A 21017-nucleotide genomic window follows, 5' to 3' on the forward strand; every position below is an offset into this window, starting at 1 on the left:
TGCACCTCTTTAGTTAAACTGGTGCAAAAGGCTGTGTGAACACTCTTATTTGGTTTAAGAGTGTCATAGCGAGCTCTAGCATAAACCTAATCAATTTAAGCTAAACTGCAATAAACCAGGTTTAAACAGATACAGGAGTGTCCACACTCTCCACCAATGAGGCATTTAAAGTCTCCCTTTTAGTTAAACCAGCACAGCATTGTGTGGTTGAGAGCCACCAACTAATTTCAGCTACAGAGGCCACCATTTTAATGTTAGGAGCCCCCAGTTCCTGCAGAGGAAGACACTAAGTAATGTCCTGGCATGCAGAGAGAGATGGCTACACAGCTGGCAGTGGCACATTCTTGTTATTTGTTTAACATAATGGCAGGGCATAGTCCAGGTGACCAGAAAGATGAGCTGCTGGTGACGCGTGAGGGGTGAGATTTCTATGCTCTCTTAGAAAACAGCTCCAGGAAACAATTGTTTTGTTTGCCTGTGGCGTGTTTTGAAGACGTGCCTCAAGCATCATGGGGCACTGATCAATACTAGTTAGTTCTGACATGGCACGAAGGACACGGCTTAATCTTATTTTGGGCCCTACCTCAAGGGCTGGGGGGTAGTCATTTACTTTCCTTTTACCCTACTCTTTTCTTTGGCCCCCCCGAGTCTGTCTTCCTTCCTTTATCTCTCTTACTGAATCTTCACCCCATGCTACTCCTTGACCCCCACCCCCAACTATAAAAAGACAGTGTGGGCCGATGGATAGAACACTGGACTGGGGTTCAGGAGTCCTGGGCTCTAGTCCCATCTTTGCCACTTCCTTCCTGTTTGACCTTGGGCAAGTCTCTTCAGGCTAGATATACCAGTGGGTTTAGGCACTGCAATACCTAACTCTTAGGGGCGATAGATGGGGAAGGCCTAGTTTGAGAAGCCTGCTGCTTTTAGGCATGAGCTAGGGCTTAGCGCTGCCTTTGAGCTGTGAGGCAGTGTCAGGGCTGAGGCTTTTTGCCTACGAGATTTAGGCACCTGGTGGGTTAGATGGCAGTTGAGCTGTAGTTTTGAGGATGTCAGGGGCACAAAATGTTGAACTTAGGTGTCTAAAAAGGTAGTCAGGCGCCCAAGTCTCTTTGTTGCTCTAGCTCTTGGCCTTTATTGCCCCTCAATCACTTAGATCCGGGGTTCTCAAACTGGGGGTCGGGACCCCTCAGGGAGTCATGAGGTTATTGCGTGGGGGGGCGGGGGGTTGCGAGCTGTCAACCTCCACCCCAAACCCCGCTTTGCCTCCAGCAGTTATAATGGTGTTAAATATATATTAGTAATTATTATTATATTATATTATAAATATAAATATATTAAAAATATGTTTAATTTATTAGGTGGGTCGCACTCATAGGCTTGCTGTGTGAAAGGGGTCACCAGTAAAAAAGTTTGAGACCCACTGCCTTAGATTGTAAGGATTTCAGGCCTGGCTTTCGCTGTGTCTCGGCCACACCTAGCACAGTGGAACTGATCTCAGTGGGGACCTCTAGGTGCTACCATAACACAGGTATTAATTTTGATCCCCATTTGCCTAACAATCTATGGTCAACTGCAGTGACCTGGCACTGGAAGTGCTGCAGCTTCATTGCTAAAACCTGCAAAGAGTCCTGCACAATCAGCCAATCAATGCTGCTGTCTATCCTATCCCCTCAACCCCGCCCCCCGCGAACTAGTGTGTCAATATTTTTATTATACAATTCTTCACCGTATACAGTCTCTGAATTAGCCCATAATGATGGCTACCATGGGAGCACAAATTTATATTCCATACAGAATGACAATTTGGACACGTGTGAGAATTAAAGCTGTGATGCCTTCAGACTGCCTGGTTATTATACACGCACACTCTCTGTCTTTCACTGTATCGCTGGGAAAACAGCAGAGAGGTTCAACTGGTTTACTTAAGGCCCTCCATGCAATTACATTCCTTTTGTGCAAGTATAATGCTTGCAAATAGTCCTACAAAATACTGTTACATCCAGCTCGCCGACTGCTAAAATGTCACTGGATCAGAGCTAATAAACGGTCATTTATAACCTCCATAGCTAGACTTACTTCTAGGATGAATTTTAAGGAGGTGGGGTTTTGTAGTTTAATTCCCCATCCATTGCTTTCTGGCATCTTTTCACCCCCCCAGCATTGGATTGTAGCAGGAACAACTGCTGGCCGAGGTAGATTAGGAGCTCTGCTTGGTGCTGTGGCACACACCCAGTGAGAGGGCTATTTGGACTGAAGACACATGGCTCTGAGCACTGGTATTTAGAAGCTTGTGCCTGATCACGTTCTGCACAAAACTTCCTCGCTTGTTGTAGGCCCCGATTCAATGGCCACTGTAGTCAGTCTGTGTAGTACCTGGCTATGACAGGACCGATCTATAAAACAGATGTCGGCATAGGTGTCGCTGGTGAGCTAATAGGGTGCTCAAAAATATGTGGCATAATTCATGGGTGTTGCGGGCCCAGTACCACTTGTTGTGTACTGCAATTGGCTTCGTCTGTGGCGCTTGTTTAGCACTGAGCCCTTATAATTGAATGCTTGACAGCAAAATCCCTAATGGACTATAGGAAGCAGGGGGAGGTTAGGAGCAGGGGGTTCCGGGAGGGGGCAGTCAGGGAACAAGGAGCAGCGGGGGGGAGGGGGGAGGTTGGATGGGTTGGGGATTCTGAGGGGGACAGTCGGGGGCGGATAGATGGCGGGGGCCAGGCTGTTTGGGGAGGCATAGCCTTCCCTACCAGGCCCTCCATACAGTTTCGGAACCCTGATGTGGCCCTCGGGCCAAAAAGTTTGCCCGCCCCTGATCTAAGTGTTATACTACTGAGTGTGCTGATATCCTGTATCCTGGGACATGCAAGTCCATCCCCCTGGACAAATGCAAAGATCCTACAGGCAGCGACCATTTACTCAGGCTTCACACAGGAATGTTGGGCTAGGCCCTGAGGAAAGAAAACAAATTGAACCTACTCTTAGTCCAAGAAAGACAAAAATGCTGGTTCCCCTTCTCCTAACACTGCCTTTCATGCTATGGTTAATTGTGGTGAACAGCACAGCCAGATGGCCAAGGGAAATTACAGCCAGAATGAACTGTCAGAAGCAGAGTAATCTGGAGCGTGGCCACGGAATACTTCACAACAGGATAACAGCCTGGAACGACCCACCAGCCAGCACTCGGGGAAAAGGCAAACTGAACGCTTCAAGGGAAACGTCTTGTTTGAATGAACGACACTCAGCCCGCCAATGAACACTGAGCAGATGTAATGTCTGAGGCAATATTAGGAATAAACTTGAGGGTGAAAAACAAGAGATCTCAATCTGGGCCCAGGCCAACACCCATTGAAGTCAAGCGAAAAACTCCCATTGTCTTCAAGAGGCACTGGGCGGAAACCTCTGCCTGCATTCTGACCTGGTAATCAAATGTACTTAAATCGGGATAGTCATACTTGACATGCTTTTGTAACACGTGCTGAGATCTATTGCGGAAAAGAGCTATATGAGAACTAGGTATTTATTTATTATTCAGGTACAGTTCATTGACTACGATACAATTTAACAAGAGTCAACCAAGAAACAAACCCCAGGCTATTAGCTGTACAAAAACGCAGCCCAGTGGCTCAATGTTCGCACTTTCTATAAAGATTCTTATATTGCACTCCTCATCACAGTGTCTGAGTGCCTCCAATAATGTGTTGTGCATTGTGATCACACACTCCAACACCATACACAAAACCTCCCCCAGTTGTCTGATCGTAGTTATAATTATGTTCAACACGGACATGAATGGACTTACTGCTGCTTCACACTGATGTAAATCGGGAGCGAATGTTCCCAATACTGCTGATTTCTTGGTGCTCTAAATGGAGGATTGATTTTTAATCTGAAGTGTTTCAACTTCTCAATAACATTTCACTCATATGGGCTGCCTTTCAGAGTCCATGACGTTTGGTGTAGTCTTGAGTTTAACTAGCAAGTGGAGAAAACATGTGCTTTGCATTTATAGAGCTCCTTTCACTGGAGGCGCTCAAAGTAATTTACGATACTTATGATCACCCCAGTTTGATAGCTAGCAAAACCGAAGCAGAGGGACGTTGACATATGATTCGCCCAAGGAGAATCAATAACTGTGGGGAATTGTGCTGTTTAGTTTGGATAAGAAGCCAGCTTGCTTAGCTTCCCCTTTTCTAACTCCTAGATATCCCTGCCGCCAAGTGTCTGATTTCTGTTCACAGGTCTTTTGTATCACATCATGCCACTGCATGTAACCTCTCCCAGGAGAAATGTGCACACATTCTTTAGAGAAAGCAGGATGAGGAAACAGGAAATATGGGTGTTTCCTTTTTAAATACATGCAGGTAATTTGCAAGTGGAGGTATGTCAGTATTCATATGTCTCCTGTGCACCATTTGGTTTATAGCCCTCAGATTGCTATCATGTGGTGAATAATTCCGCTTATAGCTTTCAAATTGCTATCTGGTTGACAATCTTTCTGTTTTGCATCTTCAGCTGGTTACCTAGTGCCTTTGTTCCCCATTGTTAATTGTGCAGTTTGGAAAGATTTTTGGAGGGAGAAAGAAAATTAATAAAGTGCACCTGCTCTGCTTACAATTTTATGCTGGAAACTTTTGACTGGGAGAGACTTTTCCTTATGCCTCTTGCATGCAGTGTGTGCAGATCCCAGATTATGTTTCAATGGGGTGTCTCTGGGGTGAAAAGGACTTTGAAGGGAGAGTTGGATATGGGACATTGCTTGCAGATAATATCCTGGAGTTTATAACTTCAGTTCTACATTTCTTTTTGATTTCTGTAATTTGAACTGAAAAGCTGATCGTCAATCAGGGAGGAATGCTCCATCATAGGCGTCTCAGAAGGCTATGTGGTATGGTGACAATTTAGCTAACAAAATGATAATATTAACCTTCAGGGAGGGCCTGTTCAGACAACTTGTCAGCCTTCACACATGGATGGGTCTTTTTTTCCCTTCCATGTTTACATTAACTCCTGTTAACATTAACAGCAGTTACCGTGCAAGGAAAGGAGAGTGGGCCTTGAAGCCTGGAGTGTGAATCCAGACTAGAGGAAACACATACTGAAATATATAGAGCAAGCCCAGTGGTAAACTGTCTATATCCAGTGCAGGCTGTTAACCCAACACTGCTCTGATCTAGGTGAATGTAAATGTGGAGTAAATCCATTGAGGTTAATGGAGTTATACTGATTTCACACCAGTGTGAGGGCAGGATTATGCCTTATTGTATTTATCACGCTTCAAGGCTCTGCCCTCCTTTGTGTAAGATTTAAACTTCTTAAATATTTTAGGTGAATGTAGTGCTACTGCTGGGCTACTCAAATCCTACTCAAATCAAAGTGCTGGAAGGTCACCCTTTCTTCACAAAACAGGTGTAGCATAGGCTTCCCCAGTCTCGCTGGGAATAGACCTGTCTTCTTCTAGAGAACTCGCCTTTCCAGAGGAGTAGGTATTTCAGGTCCTATATCAATTTAGTCCTTGATTTTGGCAGCTTCTAGTTAATGATGATGATATTTGTGACATGGACACCTGTCCACCAGGTACAAGGCTGAGAGCAACTCATTTGATAGAGAAAATCTCAGCCTTGGTTTTTCTACATAACTGGTGCGACTTAACTTTTATTGATTTGTCTCCTTTGAACATCTCAACCAAAATGGTCATCAGCTGGCAATAATTTTCACTCTCTACTGAAGCACTAGGTCATATAGGCCTGATGGTTCTCAGTATCCTGCAAACTGTCCAGCCCAGGCACAAAGCAAACCTCTCCCCCATTCAGGGTCTGCCTGTGTCCAATGCAGTAGCAACTCACATACTATGGTTATTAATTATCTATCAGTAGACAGCAGTTACAGAATCTTGACATAGCACTTTTGGCTCTGACTCAAGAGATTCCCTACCCCGTTAGCTAACAGAGCTGTAAAAACAGCTGGAAAAGGGGCTTGAAATGTAAATTTAAAAACACACAGTGGAATAAAATCCTACAAGCACCTCCTAGCTCAGCCAGAGAAGCCAGTTTAATTCAATTTACAAACTCTTCATTGAATATCCTGGCCACCAGACAGACTGTATAATTGGCGCAGACGACAGGTGTTGGGAAGTGTCACAGTGTGTTGTTGTGCCTGTGTATACTGCGGTTGATATAGAAGCATGGGTTTCAGGTAATGCGCTGGGCACGGTCAAGACCTGGCTGCTTAATACTGTTACATAATTGTAAGGTCTGACTATGCTGTCTCCCCAACAATGTGCCGTATGGCGAGATGACTGCTGTGGCAATGGGCAGTATTGGCAACCCCAGATTTTCAAATATCATTAAATCAGGCCTCACAGAAAGACTGAGATTTTTTTTAAAAAATACTTTTTTCCCCAACAGACCTTTGAGCACTTGGGTCGTATTTTCAGGCTTTTTTTCTGCAACTATGATAGCTAGAAACTCACTTTTTTAATTGAGAGCTGCGAGAGAGTCTCACAATCATTGACTGCACGAGTTGGCAACAGTGCAGTGGTGAAATCCCTATGAGAGCAGTGGCATGCTATGAGGAGCTGAGATAATTATGACAATGATTTTAAGCTAGCTGGGAAGATTTCCTGGAAATTACTGGCAGTTTGAAGGTAGGAAAAAAATTTAGCCTCTCTCCATGCCCCACGGGGATGATCTTAGCTAGCCATTCAAGGCTGATTTTTTTCCCCTCTTCATTATCAATTGTGTTGCTGCTCATCGTTTTCTGTCATTTTTCTCTTAGGCCTGATTGGTTTCATTGTAATAAGCAAATTTAGCTCATATGTTTGTGCTGGGGGGGGGGGGGGGGGGAAGGGTCCTGTAAGTCATTTCAGATGTGGCTTACCAGCCACGCCGTAGCGTTTGCAGTAGCCCCACTGGATGTCCAGTTCCCTGCTCTGTGGAGAAGAGATTTGCACTTGGGTCTCCCCAGCCCAGACAACAGCACTGGCGATGTGTCAATGGACTCTGTTACAGGCCTTTCTCAAGCTCTCCCAGTTTTAACAAATAACTTTCAGTGGGGCAGGGACTTGAAGTTGGGTTTCCCACCGCATAGGGGAGTGCTCTGACCGATCGCCCATATCATCACTGTTTGCTTTCCCTGGCTCAATGACTTTTCATTATCTATGAAGTAATTAGGCCAGGGAGAATGACAGTACATCACAGTGGTTAGGGCATTTATCTAGGATATGTGGGAGATCCCAATTCAAGTCCCTTCTCTACATCTGGACTAGTAACAAATTCATCCCTCTGTTTATTCGGGGATAGGACCCTTTCCTGGGTAGCTGATGCAGTTTGTTCCTTTACTCTAAGAGAAAGTAATCTTCTAGTGGTCCAGATTAGTTGCAAATGTCTTCCCCTAGTAGCCAATGCACTGGGGGAATGGAGTGACAGTTGTGCAAAGGCTGCTGGTGCCACTGCACAGGGAAAGCCACAATCTTGCATTTCTGTTTCCATCTTCCAAGGGGAAAAATAAATGGACCATTGCAGTATATTTACCCTTCTTCCTATGTTATCCCAAGACAGGCATACTCAGTTGCTGCAATCGTGCAGCCATCAATGAAAAATCTGAGGCGCACAAAGGAACATTTCTTTCATATTTTATTGAATTTCATTTATATTAAATTAAAAATATATTTCTGACAGATTCATGTAACAAAAATGCAGAACAGTTTTCAAATTGTTCGGCTGGGATGATTAGTGGGGGATGAGCTAAGCGGATCCCAATCTACATTTGTCTTAACAAACAGGTAAAAGCGCTATTACCAGGAGGAGGGATCTGGGAGTGTGTACACTGAAAAGAAGATCCTAATCAGACAAAGAAAAGAGCCACTGGTTTCTCCCCAGCCTCCAAAGGAAAAAAAACAACAACATGAAAAATCAAGACAAAGGGAAATAATACTAAAATATATAGCTAATATTAACCCAAGTCAGTATGTATTTTAACAGTGCATAATCCTTCATAGCTGAAATATGAGACAAAAGGTTAAAGTAACATTACGCCACACACAATTGGCATACGTTACTGTGTAAGCAAGTGCAGAAAGTCTGAACATACCACAATAGTGCTAAACACAGAGTCACACAGAATGTCAAAATGATATCTCCAACAAAAGCTAAAAAAGGAAATAAATCACCAGCAAATTACTTATATACAAATCAATCCTAAAGACAATTATGTTCTGAATAATGATGTCCACAAAAAGAAAATAAAAACAACATTATCCTTATTTACAAATGCAACTAGCCATGTCTTTAACAAGCTATAAAAATACTATTCACATTTTCAAAGTAACATACAGTAGTTTTTTTTTGTTTGTTTCAAAAGGTAGCTAACTCTGAGTGCACCGTGTCATGTGAATGAGGAGGTCATCTTCCAACATGGTGTTGCTTCTCTTTTCCTTGAAGGTACTTCACAAGGCAGAGATCTTTTTGTTTGTATTTTTACACTTTAAGAACACAGGGAATTGGCTAAAAAATATAACACTCTAAATTTCTGCCTTTTCAGGTACCTCCTGTTAAGCACCCCATGTTGACTCTACAAGAGAATGCTTTGATGAGAAGATGGAGTGGGATGGGAAAGGACAATGAACTCAACAATTTTCTTGCACTGCGAATAGGGCATCTATTCTTGTAGACTCATCTAATTCCTCTGGTGTGACCTTTCTTGGAATCTGATCCATTGATTCTATGCCCATTGAAGCCAAACTTTTGAAAGTCTACCTATCATACAGCCTTGAGCCTTTTCAGAGGGAGGAATGTATAGAGGTGAGCCTAAGCAGTGGATTTCAGAGCCATATTTGGATTAGAGTGGGTTGAAATGGGGAAAATAGCAATTTTTCTGATTTTTTCCCCCAGTTCTATATTCAAAATTTGTAATATTTCAACCTGCTCTACACTTTGGCTGAAAAATGGGTAAAAAAAGAATTTGTGAACATTGCTTTGTTTTTTTAATTTCTACATTTTTTTTCATTAACATTAGAAAATATTTTCATCAACTCTAATTTCTGGGGCCACTCAGATATGCTGTATCATTTTGGGGCCCATCTCTACATATTCCAAGCCAACCCTTCCAAAAATCAACCTATAAAAAGGCAGCTTCCAGCATATACACAGGCCATCTAAGTTGTATCAACTTCAAAGGGCGGGTTGTTTTAGTGCATTCAAAGTTAGTTACCCTTTACACAGCTGCTCAGTTTAGTAATCGACCCATTTAACAGCAGTACCAGTTTATGCTACATATTTCATAGTACCTTACTTCAAAAGAACGGCTTACATATCTACACTTACTTATAAAATACCATTCACAGTTTGTTACTGTGGTTTTCCCAAAATGGTTGAGTCTTCGGAGTGCTATGGAAAATACAGTGTTTCCGCCCCACAAAGGTTGAAAGGGTAACATGGCTCTCACACCACTGGAAAGGAAGAATTTGCAAACAATGCACATCTGAAACAACCAGAATGAAATTGCTTTCTTGTCAGAGCAAGTACAGGACTTAAGCACCTAAATTCCACTGAGGAGCTGACACTTCATTGTTTTGGACCAGATTTGGGTAGGCTTACTCATGCTGTACCGCTCTTGTGATTACCACCAATGACATGACTAGGCAGTTGCGACCATTGTTATTTCACTAATCACGATCATCTGACTGTTCCCCCCTCTAGCCCTCTGTTATTGCTTCTTGTCATATACTAAAAGTTGTAAGATAAGGGGGACTGGAACCAGTTTAACTGGAAGCATGTGCATAATCCCACCAACTTCAATGGAACTTCCGCGAGTGCTTGGATCAGGATGTTTTCCTGAATTGGGACCCATAATCTATGCACAATACCCAACACCAATCATTGATTTGTTCTGCTAAACAAATAATAATACCTTACGACTTGAGTAATCCCAGTGCCATTAATGCTACGAAGTAAGGTACTTCCTGTGAGTAAGGGTGTCTGACTCTGGCCCTTATCTTTGAAAAAAGCGGCGCAGTGTTACAATACCAACTAGGAAGTGGCATGGGGGGGGGGGGGAGTTTGTTGACAAACTAATTTGGACAGCCTAAGCTAGTGCCTCCAGCCCTACAACTTTGTTTCTGTGCATTTGTCCTGTTTTTAAAAATGTACTTGAACAAATAACTTTTCCTACCCATCTGCGTAAAGCTCACTGAAAAAAAACATTTTAAAAAATCAGCTAAAAAAAGCAACACTAGGCAAAGGCTGCCCTATTAGACTGCACCAGTCTCTCCCACGCTATGAAGCGTGAAAATAAAAGAAAGAACACCTCTCAATACTGCATAGGCCCAGCTTTCTAAAACAAATAGATATGGTTACATTACAACAGTTAGCAGCAGTGGGAGGTCAATGGTAATGAGAGAATTACAAGTGGCAGATTCGAAAGGGAGCAGGAAACTGATACAACTAAATTTACAGGCTTCATGTTGTTATTGCGACTGAAAGAAGAACTTACCTTTTAAAAAGGGGTTTACAGAGTGAAAAATAAAGGCGACAGCATCAACCTGGAGTAACTCTTCAAAAGCCAACCAGCATCCTGGTAACAAAGGGCCTGTATCTCATTTATACAAAGGCCCTTATACATCAGTGTGTAAAGGGGCCTTAAAGTGGGTGCCACTATCACTGACTATGCTATAGCACCTCTGTACCCACCTTGCATTTACAACCAGGAAAACGTGACTGGGTGTAAAATGCTAATCAAGGCCCCTTAATACCGCTCTGGCAAATATCACCCCCTGGTCCATAGCTGGCATAATAGCTCCACACCATCCCAGCCCCCTGGAGCAGATCAGAGAGGGTGTCCTGAATGCCCTGCAAATAGCCTTGGCATCCCAAGGCACATACATAAAGAATGGTGGGAAACAAAGCTTAAGTTAGAGCAACCCTGAGGCTGCTACACTGTGGAAGGGTCATGGCCCCAGAATAGAGGCAACCTGATTCAGAGTGGCGCTAAGACTCCTTTATAGCTTGCTCACTGCATAAAGAATCCTTTCGTTTAAAGTCCCTGCATGCTGCCACGGTGATGTAAAAGAGCCTTAGTGCAAATGAGATGTCAGGCCTCCATTGTACAAAGGTGCCTTGGAGTAACTAAACCTCAGGTCCCTGCCCCAGTCTCTTACACCAAAGGTTAGGTATCTCCTACCCGCTTTGCACAGCTATAAGTGATTACACACGGTGCAGGGCACTTGAGACGTGGGCTCAGAGTGTTCACTTTCCTGCAAACTGTTGAGCGAAGGAAGGTTTCCCATGTAGGTCATACGCCAGCTCCCGTTGCCTTCAGTGTGTGCAGGATCGGGTCAATTATGTGTGCGTCCCATTCTACTCTGCCCCACTGAAACAACGTGAATTATCTTCAGCCTCGTCTGGGAGGCATTCCCCTTAGCACTACAAGCTGTGGGAGGAGCAAAGACGGACACGCCCCATAGTCCATCAACCCACAGAAATAAACGGCACACGCTGACCGGGCTGCAACTTGTGCAGTCAGGTGATGGCATCAGTCAATTAAAAGCTGCAAAATATCTGGCAGTGTTAACAGAGAGTTTCTCAACACAATTAGGAAGGTTTCTGGTCTGAGGTTAGTTCTTGCAGCAATGCAGTAGATCTGAGTCTCTTGACCTAAGGCTCTGGTCATTTCCACTGTTTTCTAACTTAACGAGGTAATTTCCACTGACCAGAAAAAAAAACTTGATTTAAAGAATCTTTTGCATTTGTCAATTTAAAAGGAATGTGTTACAAAGGATGCTGTCAATTTACAATCTAGTCAAATTCCATTCCTCCCAAATAATTAAAAAGGATGCGATTGACTTGACGTCTAGTCCAATGGTGTTTCACACAATCAAAAAAAAAATCACATTTTTTTTTGTCTAAAATTTGTTTATCTACTAGTGTTACATGTAACACCGAGCTTGGAAAGAGACTGAAAACAAAACAAAACCAACAGTGTGTTCATCTTTCATTCAGTTTGCCTGTGACAATACTTGGCACATGCACTGTTTGTTTCCCCTGAAAAATTAATCATTGTGCTCCAGCAATAGGGGACAAAGAACCATTTCAAAATAGGAAAATATGCTTATAAAGTCATTAAAAACTGACTGTGTTCTTTAGGGACAGGAATAGCACTTGAGTTTTGACTAGGTGATCAAAAAAAAAATTCAGTCAAAACTTGTTTTTCATGGAAAAACTGAGTTTAAATGAAATTTTTGATGAAAAGCATCTGCTTTCCAAAGGAAAAAATGATTTAATTAAAAAAAAAAGAACATCTGTCATGATCTGTGGCCTCCCCTTACCGTAATTAAAATTAAACCTAGCAGTGACAGATTTATTTATTTCATTCTTGGGAAGTGCTTGGCTTTTACAGGCGGGTGGATCAGAAGGTAGCTAGATTTTTCTGTTGAAAACATTTGGCCTGTATGTAACAAAACATACTATTGACTTTGTAGGTCGAGGTTAATCATCCCTTGAGGTTAAAAAAAAAAAAAAAGAATCTAGATGTTTAGGTCAATATCTAGATGTTTAGGTCAATTCTGCTTGTACCCAGAGCAATGAATTGTTAAAGGCAATTTTTGGCAACAGGACTAACCCAAACCAGTAACCCAGGATACATAAATAGATGTCATTTGTTACTTTGCATTTCACAGGCTGCATTTACATTTGTTGTATTAACTGTTTGGTTTTTTTTAAAGACACATTTGACACTGCTCAGCCTATAATTGTGAGCCTGCTTCTGGGTTTCATGCTCCCTGCAAGGAGCCGCTGTATTTCCATGTGACTTGGTATATTTTAGCCACAATCAACAATTAAAAAAGTAAATAAATAAGTCTTAAAACACTTTTGGGCAAAAGAGTTAAACTGTTAAAGAACAAACATATTTACACTTCATTTTTTTAAACGGGGCTTGTTTTTAATGTTGATGTTACTGAATTATCAAAGAATCCAAACAGGTGTTCTACCTTCCATTAGCAGATGGATTCTAAAATCCTTATAGCGATTTGCCTTCAATATTTTCAAGGTGTGCACATTTCTCTCACAGTCAGTCTTTTAGCGCACTGCTCCAAACACAAATACACAACCTATATGTAGATTTCCATTAGAATGTTACTCTTCTCTTACATGTGTTCAATGACGGCGATCAAGCCTCCCGCCCCCCACATCCTCCTTAATATTCTAAGCTTTCTCTGAGTCACAAAAGGAACATGATAAAATTCTGGGATGAGTGTTTTTATTTGTCCATTCTCACTTCAAGAGGCTTAATATTACGCACTCTGATTGTTCCCACTGGCATATGTTTCTGAAGGTCTCAGGGGGTCTAATTTCCCCTAATGCTTGCCTGTATCTCCCATTAACCTCACTGGGAGTTATGGGAAGGCATCAAGAGCAGAAGAGACCTCTCCACAGAGACAGACCTTCTTTCAGATGCATGGCGCTTCTGTGGTCATCCATCCTGCTTTAATGGTCAGCTGTTCATTTCATTCTGCCACAACAAACTGATTTATTACATGGCCACATGGCCACTAGGCCTCCTTTTAATAGCAGCAAAGACTTTTTGTTCTTGTTTATAAACCATTTATCTACATACAAGGTTTATGGGCTTAATAAGTGCACAGCAGCTGGTAATTAAGTTCCGCTGGTTCAAATTGACTTGAAGCACCTAATTCAGTAATGCCCCATTGGCTGAGCCAGCCTTGACCTGAAATCTTGATGGACACTGTAGGGACCAGCCACAAATTCTGTTTAAAAGTACAACACTAAGAACCCAGGTTTGAAATCTAAGGTCTCTTTCCAGCCCAGAGCTGACTTTGTCTAGCAAGGCCTACGGCAATTAAGTAATTATTGCATGGCGGCCCTGGGAATAGGGAGGGGAGGGGTCAGGCAATTATGTAATGTCACCTCATGAAGCAATCACTGGCTGCTTGTATAACACGGACTGACATCCACTCCTAAAATTAACTTAAAATGGCAGACTGAGGGTGAGGGTCGGGGCTTACTCTCCAGTCTGCCTCTTTCAATTTGAGGGGTCAGATCTCCCTGACAGGGTTATGGCAGGGAGCTCGCCAAAGCTCATGGTGGCTGTCCATTAAAATGTTAGGATTTAAGAGAAAATATGCATTGCTTCCAGGCTGTTCACCCCTGTTGCTGGGTTCCATCATCCAAAGGGCCTTCATTTCAATAGTACTAAAGTGCATACATTGGAATATTGTTGTCCCTCCTAGAATTTGAGTCTAATTAGATAGATATCTTTTCTTTAAAAGCCTAAACAACTAGAAACGCAGTGCATCAAAAGCAAGACACCATCCCCATTCTTCTCTTCCACTTCATGTGGTGTTCCATTTTGATGCTAAAATGATTCAAAAACTCTGGCTGGAACTATTTTTAGCCATGGGGGGATAAACCAAAGGTCCTGTGAAAGCTGAAGTTGACAAAAGGGAAATAAGTGCATGGAGATTGACTCATTAGTTACATTTTTGACTGAAAGCTGTGTGTGTCATGCACATATTGACTTTAAAAACCTTGTATGTACCAGCTTATGTGATGGAGAAATCCTCCTTTTAGAAAACTATAGTCCTTGCTGGGCCCCAAGCCAGACCTGGCCATTCTTCTCCCCAAATCCCCTTCACTGTTTGCTCTGCTTTTCCTTCGTGCAGCAGCATTTGAACTGGTTACTCCTTCACTGTATTCTCTGAAGTAGTCAATATACTGGCCTTTCAGAACCAGCGGATACTGTTCCAAAGACGTGACTTGCTTCATTTTGGCATTTCCACAGTCGTCCTTTATATATAATTTCACTTTTTAATTTAAAATTATTTTATTTTGCTGGTCGCTTCCATATTGCTTCATTCAAAATCCAGAAAACAGTCCAGAGCGAGGACAAATAAAATCATAGCTTAAGTGCAAACTAACTTTCCAGTGAACTGCTATGTGCGTTTTATCCACTCCAGTGTCTTTCTTCCAGTTTAAAGAACTCCTTAGTGGGCCATCCCTAAGACCACCACCAGGTTTCCTGAACCTATTAAACTCTCCTCCTTCTGTCTTGTCCTCAGTGTTGCCTACTGCATCCCCAACTACTTTAATCGATGAGCAAAAAGAAAGAGAGGAGAAGTTGTATGGGTACTTTGTTTGTATTAAGTAGGTATAAATCATGAAGGTGAGGCTCTGTGCCTCTCTTTTCGCTTCAATGGAGGATATCAGCTTTTTGTGTTTTCTTTCTTTCCTGACGGGATTCTTGTGTTGAAAATACTTGTCGTCATGGCGACACATACCAAAAAATTGCACTGTCATGCACAGGAGCGTTGAGTGAAAGTCTTTGCTGTTAGGAAATGGGATTAAACTGTGGGAGTGGCTAAGAAGAGGGGACTGGCCAGAGACAAAGTCTCCTCCTTTTTTAATTTATTAGTTATTTCTTTGATGGCTGTGATGAAGAACTGAATGGTTATGAAAAGTTGGGTTAGCTGTTTTCAGTTGCCAGGATAGAAAGTGTTAGAGAAAGAACTGGCTTCTCCAATTTGATTATGAAAAGTTGGGTTAGCTGTTTTCAGTTGCCAGGATAGAAAGTGTTAGAGAAAGAAACTGGCTTCTCCAATCTCAATCATTCTGCTATCACATGTGATATAAAAATTGTCCTTTTTCCCCCCTTAATGGAAACTGCATTGCGATTTCCAGGAATGCTGAATAGGCTTTCCTCAGTTCCTGCTGATAGAAACAGACACTGTGTGACTTCCCCTACAGCATCTGAGTTGAATCACTGAGAACTAACTTGACAGCAGCCAACATGCCACTGGCCTTTACTGGTATTCACTGGTTCGTCTGACCTTCTGACCCTCAGGGTCTGTGAAAGGTGAGAAATGCTAGCTTTTGGCCTTCTTTCATTCCTTCATTTAGTCTTTCTTTCTTTCCTTCCAGGTTCCTAACCTGATCAGCAAATGACTCAAAGGTGTCCTTCTACTTGGAAATATCAAAGTGAGTGAACTGGCAAAAAGAGGAAGCTCACGGGAGACAGAGAGGGAGAGAGAGAAAGAAAGAAAGAAAGAAAGAGAGACTGGCGGCTAGAAGGGGTTGCCTCTCTACTTGTGTAATACTGATGTCACTACACCACCGTGTTTCGATGTCTGTAGGGTGGCGGAGGCAGCACAGTGCCAGGCTTCAGGGAGAACTCAGAGAGGTATTCAGGGTTCTCTGCCACGATGGGCCGGATCCGTCCATTTTGTTTGTAAAAATATTTTGTGCTGTACTCCTGCAGGTAGTCCGGGTGCTGGAGGGTGCTTCGTGGTGGCAGACTGTGATTCCAGTAATCCGGGTTGTTGAAGGCCTTCTTGGATTTCTCTGGCAAAGGAAGCCCATTGTTCTTCAGGTACTCCGCGTTTTCCATGGTATTAGCAAAGGTGCTGAGGTACAACGGCTCGTTCACATACTCGTCCTCTGCTTTGGGCTGCCCGTTCGGGGCACTGTGATACTCAGGGTTGTCCAGAGCTTGAAGATCACCGTTCTTTCGTCGGGAGACAAATGGGTTCTCCTCTACTGGGTTCAGGTAATCTAAAAAAGATAGAAGGTATGTCAACACATAGTAATGTGTCCACACAGCAGCAAGCATCTCTGACTGGCAGCTCATTTGAATGTAAACTTGAGACCAAGGTTCCCAATGGTTACAGCACTCTTTACTTATCTTCACTTCACTACTATCAAATAGTGCCAAGTCCCTAAATGAGATCTGGGCCACATTGAACCAGGTACTGTACAGACTCATAATGGGAGACAGTCCCTGCCCAAAAGAGGTTAGTGCCTAAACATGGACAAAGGGTAGGAGACAGGAAACAGAGAGATTAAGTGACTTGTCCAAGGTCACCAGGGAGTATGTCGCAGTGCTGGGAATAAGGATTGTTGATTAATTGCAGTTACCTCACGCAATTAACTCAAAAAAATTAATCGAGATTAAAAAAATTAATAGCAATTAATTGCAGTTTTAATCGCACTGTTAAACAATAGAATACCAATTGAAATGTATTCAATATTTGTGGATGTTTTTCTACATTTTCAGATATATTGATTTCAATTACAGCACAGAATACAAAGTGTACAGTGCTCACTTTATATTATTATTTTTGATTATAAATATTTTCACTGTAGAAATGATAAACAAAAGAAATAGTATTTTTTCAATTCATCTCAAACAAGTACTGTGGTGAAATCTCTTTATAGTGAAAGTGCAACTTACAAATGCAGATTTTTTTGTTACATAACTGCATTCAAAAAAAAAAAATTGTAAAACTTCAAAGCCTACAAGTCCACTCAGTCCTACTTCTTGTTCAGCCAATCACTAAGACAAACAAGTTTGTTTACATTGATGAGAGATGAGGCTGCCTGTTTCTTATTTACAATGTCACCTGAAAGTGAGAACAGGTATTTGCATGGTACTTTTGTAGCCAGCATTGCAAGGTATTTGTGTGCCAGATATGCTAAACATTCATATGCCCCTTCATGCTTCAACCACCATTCCAGAGGACATGCTACCATACTGATGACAGGTTCTGCTTGATAATGATCCAAAATAGATGACATTGTAAACAAGAAGTGGGCAGCATTATCTCCTGCAAAAGTAAACACATTTGTTTGTCTGAGGGATTGGCTGAATAAGAAATAGGACTGAGTGGAATTGTAGGCTCTGAAGTTTTACATTGTTTTATTTTTGAATGCAGTTTATTTTTTTACATAATTCTACATTTGTAAGTTCAACTTTCATAATAAGGAGATTCCACTACAGTACTTGTATTAAGTGAACTGAAAAATACAATTTCTTTTGTTATTTCCTGTGCAAATATTTGTAATACAAATAAATATAAAGTGAGCACTGTACCCTTTGTATTCTGTTTTTAACTGAAATCAATATATTTGAAAATGTAGAAAACATCCACAAATATTTAAATAAATGGTATTCTGTTATTGTTTAACAGCGCAATTAATCCCAATTATTATTATTTTTTAATTGCTTGACAGCCCTTCTGAGAACCAAACCCAGATCTCTCTGAGCTCAGTGCTTTAACCATGGATCAATCTCTAGAAGAGTTGGCTGTATGGTCCACTGAACAAAGAACTGAAAGGAGGATACTGGGGTCTATGCCTGCCACTGACTCTCTGTGTGACCTTGTCTAAGTCACTGAAACTCACCACTATCTCAGCATCCCTACCTGGAAAATGCTAGATTAGCATTATCTCCACTTAAGTCTCCTCTGTACTATAAACATTTCCACAGTCTAACCCTGTATGGCTGGTTTATTAAAAACACAGCTATCTGACTGATTAAAAGCTGCCCCGACTGAGTGACAAAGGGCCTCAGAATGTGGAGGAACAAAGATTCTAATTAGCACCGACAGGGACACAGAAGAGTTCCTGAGCTAGCTCTAAACTGAGAGTAGGACTGTGTGAAATTAGTACAAAATGTCAACACTGTGATGTAAACAATACTGAGGGTCACAGCTGAAAGGAGGAAAGGTTAATGGCACGTGGTGCTTGGAGGGAAGAGGAGGGTAAGTCACTCTCACACAGCAGCACAAAGGATTTTCGATTTCCACCAGAAACCCATTAGGAACAAAATGTTGGCAGGCTGGACGGTTGGGAGATATTGCACACCTCTTCTGGACTAATGCAACATTGTTAGCAAGTTCTCTCCTGAGGTCAGAGCCTGTAGCCCTCAGGCCTTGGTTACCGTGTGTTAACTGACCTACAGGGTCTCAACAGCGCTCTATGAGAAACAATGTTTCACTGTAAAACACAAAGCACATCAGATGCAGAGAGGGCAGGGTGACCAAGAGGTCAATGGAGCTGTTTGCAAGGGTAGTGGACTGTAAATGGAATTGCTTGGAGGTTAACTATAGAAAAAAAAAACATCACTGATGGGGGACATCTGCAATGAGAAATGTCAGAAGTATCCAGTTCATTCAAGTCCAAAACCAGCTGGATAAAATCCACTCCTTGAATGGATTTTGTCTTTCATCCTGAAGGATCCCAATGCATCTTATTAGATTATGTACTTAAGAGTGGCATTAAGCCACAGCCCTGGATAGGGGGTGGTGTGCACCTCACTGGGAAGTAGGCACAATATACCTGAATCTCCATTGCCTTGCATCTAGTGTGTCAGTTACACTCTGGTGTGAGTGAGTGGAGAACCCCATACAAGGTGCAAGGCAGTGAAGATTCAGGCTGTTGTCTAGGGTTACCATATCTCATAAATAAAAAAAGAGGACCCTCCACGTGCCCTAGCCCTGCCCCAACTCCGCCCTTTCTCCACCCTAACTCCGCCTCCTCCTCCCTTCCACTCCCAGCCAGGGGGAAAGGGCTGCCCCAGTGCTACCGGTTTCAGGGTTTGCCGGGCAGCCCCCAGACCCTGCGCCCCCAGCCGACGCTTCCCCAGCGCAGCTGGAGCCCGGGAGGGGAGGCGCCCAGCTGGGGGCGCAGGGTCTGGAGGCTGCCCGGCAAACCGTGAAGCCGGTAGCGCTCGGGCTTTGGGCAGCCCCTATGCCTCCGGACCCTGTGCCCCCAGCCGGGCACTTCCCCTCCCGGGCTCCAGCTGCGCTGGGGAAGCGTCGGCTGGGGGCGCAGGGTCTGGGGGCTGCCCGGCAAACCCTGAAACCGGTAGCACTGGGGCAGCCCTTTCCCCCTGGCTGGGAGTGGAAGGGAGGAGGAGGCGGAGTTAGGGTGGAGAAAGGGCGGAGTTGGGGCAGGGCTAGGGCACGTGGAGGGTCCTCTTTTTTTATTTATGAGATATGGTAACCCTAGACAACAGCCTGAATCTTCACTGCCTTGCACCTTGTATGGGGTTCTCCACTCACTCACACCAGAGTGTAACTGACACACTAGATGCAAGGCAATGGAGATTCAGGTATATTGTGCCTACTTCCCAGTGAGGTGCACACCACCCCCTATCCAGGGCTGTGGCTTAATGCCACTCTTAAGTACATAATCTAATAAGATGCATTGGGATCCTTCAGGATGAAAGACAAAATCCATTCAAGGAGTGGATTTTATCCAGCTGGTTTTGGACTTGAATGAACTGGATACTTCTGACATTTCTCATTGCAGATGTCCCCCATCAGTGATGTTTTTTTTTTCTATAGTTAACCTCCAAGCAATTCCATTTACAGTCCACTACCCTTGCAAACAGCTCCATTGACCTCTTGGTCACCCTGCCCTCTCTGCATCTGATGTGCTTTGTGTTTTACAGTGAAACATTGTTTCTCATAGAGCGCTGTTGAGACCCTGTAGGTCAGTTAACACATGGTAACCAAGGCCTGAGGGCTACAGGCTCTGACCTCAGGAGAGAACTTGCTAACAATGTTGCATTAGTCCAGAAGAGGTGTGCAATATCTCCCAACCGTCCAGCCTGCCAACATTTTGTTCCTAATGGGTTTCTGGTGGAAATCGAAAATCCTTTGTGCTGCTGTGTGAGAGTGACTTACCCTCCTCTTCCCTCCAAGCACCACGTGCCATTAACCTTTCCTCCTTTCAGCTGTGACCCTCAGTATTGTTTACATCACAGTGTTGACATTTTGTACTAATTTCACACAGTCCTACTCTCAGTTTAGAGCTAGCTCAGGAACTCTTCTGTGTCCCTGTCGGTGCTAATTAGAATCTTTGTTCCTCCACATTCTGAGGCCCTTTGTCACTCAGTCGGGGCAGCTTTTAATCAGTCAGATAGCTGTGTTTTTAATAAACCAGCCATACAGGGTTAGACTGTGGAAATGTTTATAGTACAGAGGAGACTTAAGTGGAGATAATGCTAATCTAGCATTTTCCAGGTAGGGATGCTGAGATAGTGGTGAGTTTCAGTGACTTAGACAAGGTCACACAGAGAGTCAGTGGCAGGCATAGACCCCAGTATCCTCCTTTCAGTTCTTTGTTCAGTGGACCATACAGCCAACTCTTCTAGAGATTGATCCATGGTTAAAGCACTGAGCTCAGAGAGATCTGGGTTTGGTTCTCAGAAGGGCTGTC

General features: G+C 43.0%; 1 protein-coding gene across 1 annotated transcript in view; it reads right to left on the bottom strand.

Annotated features, from left to right (window-relative positions):
• Positions 1 to 13860: 13860 nt before the first annotated feature.
• ERBB4 (erb-b2 receptor tyrosine kinase 4) overlaps positions 13861 to 21017 on the bottom strand; it is a 971560-nt gene continuing 964403 nt past the window's right edge. The window contains exon 28 of the mRNA XM_034786069.1: positions 13861 to 16565. Within this exon, the coding sequence (XP_034641960.1) occupies positions 16120 to 16565 (446 nt within the window). The 3' untranslated portion in view covers positions 13861 to 16119. The remainder of the gene's footprint in view (positions 16566 to 21017) is intronic.

Source organism: Trachemys scripta, chromosome 11 (genome assembly GCF_013100865.1).
Source record: "Trachemys scripta elegans isolate TJP31775 chromosome 11, CAS_Tse_1.0, whole genome shotgun sequence".
Lineage (NCBI taxonomy): Eukaryota > Metazoa > Chordata > Testudines > Emydidae > Trachemys > Trachemys scripta.